Source organism: Diaphorina citri, unplaced genomic scaffold (assembly GCF_000475195.1).
Source record: "Diaphorina citri unplaced genomic scaffold, Diaci psyllid genome assembly version 1.1 scaffold6439, whole genome shotgun sequence".
In the NCBI taxonomy this organism is placed as follows: domain Eukaryota; kingdom Metazoa; phylum Arthropoda; class Insecta; order Hemiptera; family Psyllidae; genus Diaphorina; species Diaphorina citri.
Genome location: NW_007383815.1, coordinates 785 through 2,308, shown reverse-complemented (window position 1 = coordinate 2,308; position 1,524 = coordinate 785). Strand labels below are relative to the sequence as shown.

The 1,524-nt window shown below is 39.3% G+C and overlaps 1 protein-coding gene across 2 annotated transcripts; it reads right to left on the bottom strand.

Moving 5' to 3' along the window:
• Nucleotides 1-259: 259 nt before the first annotated feature.
• On the bottom strand, nucleotides 260-1,458 carry LOC113472608. 2 transcript variants are annotated; one of them, XM_026832399.1, is made up of 2 exons: nucleotides 923-1,458; nucleotides 260-807 (listed from the first exon to the last, which is right to left on the bottom strand). In XM_026832399.1, exons 1-2 carry the CDS (start codon nucleotides 1,377-1,379, stop codon nucleotides 740-742), a joined length of 525 nt encoding a protein of 174 aa, XP_026688200.1. In that variant the 5' UTR covers nucleotides 1,380-1,458; the 3' UTR covers nucleotides 260-739. The 2 variants fall into 2 exon arrangements, with proteins under 2 accessions (XP_026688200.1, XP_026688201.1); XM_026832400.1 differs by having other exon boundaries at nucleotides 260-834; nucleotides 950-1,458.
• Between the last annotated feature and the right edge of the window lie 66 nt (nucleotides 1,459-1,524).

The window sequence follows — 1,524 nt, the reverse complement described above, 5'->3', positions numbered from 1 at the left end:
CCGAAATGTGCGAAAAATTACAATTTAGAAACTATATTTAAAAGCGCTTTGTAAACAGTCAAGAGGTACAAAAAAAGGGTCTTACAATAATCAAGTCATTGACAATATTAACAAAAGATAATAATTATGTAGGTACGTCCAGTAAAAAAAAGCTCGGTATACACAGTCAGGCTTATTCGACGCGGAATTTTGTTCTCTACACAGCACAGAAAAAATTATCTCGATATCTCGATTTTTCACGAAGTTACACGAAAAAAGCCTTTTGTAAACAAACAATTTTGTAATTAGGTAGTAGGAAAAACTTTAAATGCGATTTCCCGAAAACGCGATTTTGCTACATTTGCCCTTCTTACTGCGCGGACACAATTTTCATCAGTAATGGTTTCTTCAAATTAAATTGATCCCAAGCGCAAGGTAAACCTAGACCCTTGACAAATGAGATACTTAAGATAAGATTTGATTTATTTGTAGTCAATTAATTTTTTATAATAAAAGGAATTTGGCAACAGCATTTTTAAGTCATAAAAAATAAAAATGTAAAAAGCAATGAGAAAAAACAAAGTCCCTTTACTCTAAGACAAATGGAGTGTGCCTGAAGGCCTGTGATATGTTCTAATCCACTCGACCTCATCTGGGGAGTATTACTTAATGGGAACATTACATAGGTCGTCAAACTTTTTCACCGACTGTTGTACACCGCGCTAAGGAAAGCCGCCAACAAGAACAAAGAGCATTTTAACTAGATAGAAAAACAATAAGGAATGGCTAACCTGTGTGCCAGCTCTCTCTCGTCTGTGATATCCATGCCTGTGCCGCCCCCTGCCGCTGCCGTGCCTAGGAAACTATCCATAAAGTAATCAGTAAAAGACGAAGCACAGGAAGAAGACTTGGCAACACTGCCCTCCGTCTGTGATATCCATGCCTGTGCCGCCCCCTGCCGCTGCCGTGCCTAGGAAACTATCCATAAAGTAATCAGTATAAGACGAAGCACAGGAAGAAGACTTGGCAACACTGCCCTCGGACTGTTTACGAGGCCAGGGGCTCAAATAGGAGTAGTTTTGGGTTAGATAGTTCTGGGCCGAAGAATTTTGGGTTAGAGAGGTGTGGGCCGAAGAATTTTGGGTCAAAGAGTTTTGGGCCGAAGAACTTTGAGACGAATTGTTTTGGGTCAGAAAAGTGTGCGCCGAAGAGTGTTGAGACGAACTGAAATAGTTCTGAGTTAAAGACTTTCCCGAATAGTTTTGAGGAGAGTTCTGGGGCGAAACGTTTTGGCCCGGAAAACTTTTATAGTTGGACGATAGAAAGATCGGATCGGACCGATTAGGGGCCGGACTATCGTCAGAGCTCGGTATTCGTACGGACGGCAAATGATCGCACATTGTGACCGAAATTTGAGGGTCGCACTTCTTAGAAAGATAAAAACAAAGTTTAAACTATTAATTTAGTAAAAAAAAAAAAAAAAAAAAAAAACCTATATGTTTAAGTTTTTAGGTTTAGGTTTTAAACTGTTACAAAGTTTACACT

What these genes read in the sequence shown, in the direction of transcription:
- LOC113472608 (XM_026832399.1), bottom strand. Translation starts at nt 1,379, where the DNA reads ATGTGCGATCATTTGCCGTCCGTACGAATACCGAGCTCTGACGATAGT. An exon ending in AGCGGCAGGGGGCGGCACAG is followed by an intron (nt 808 to 922) that starts GCATGGATATCA and finishes GGGGCGGCACAG; the next exon opens with GCATGGATATCACAGACGAG.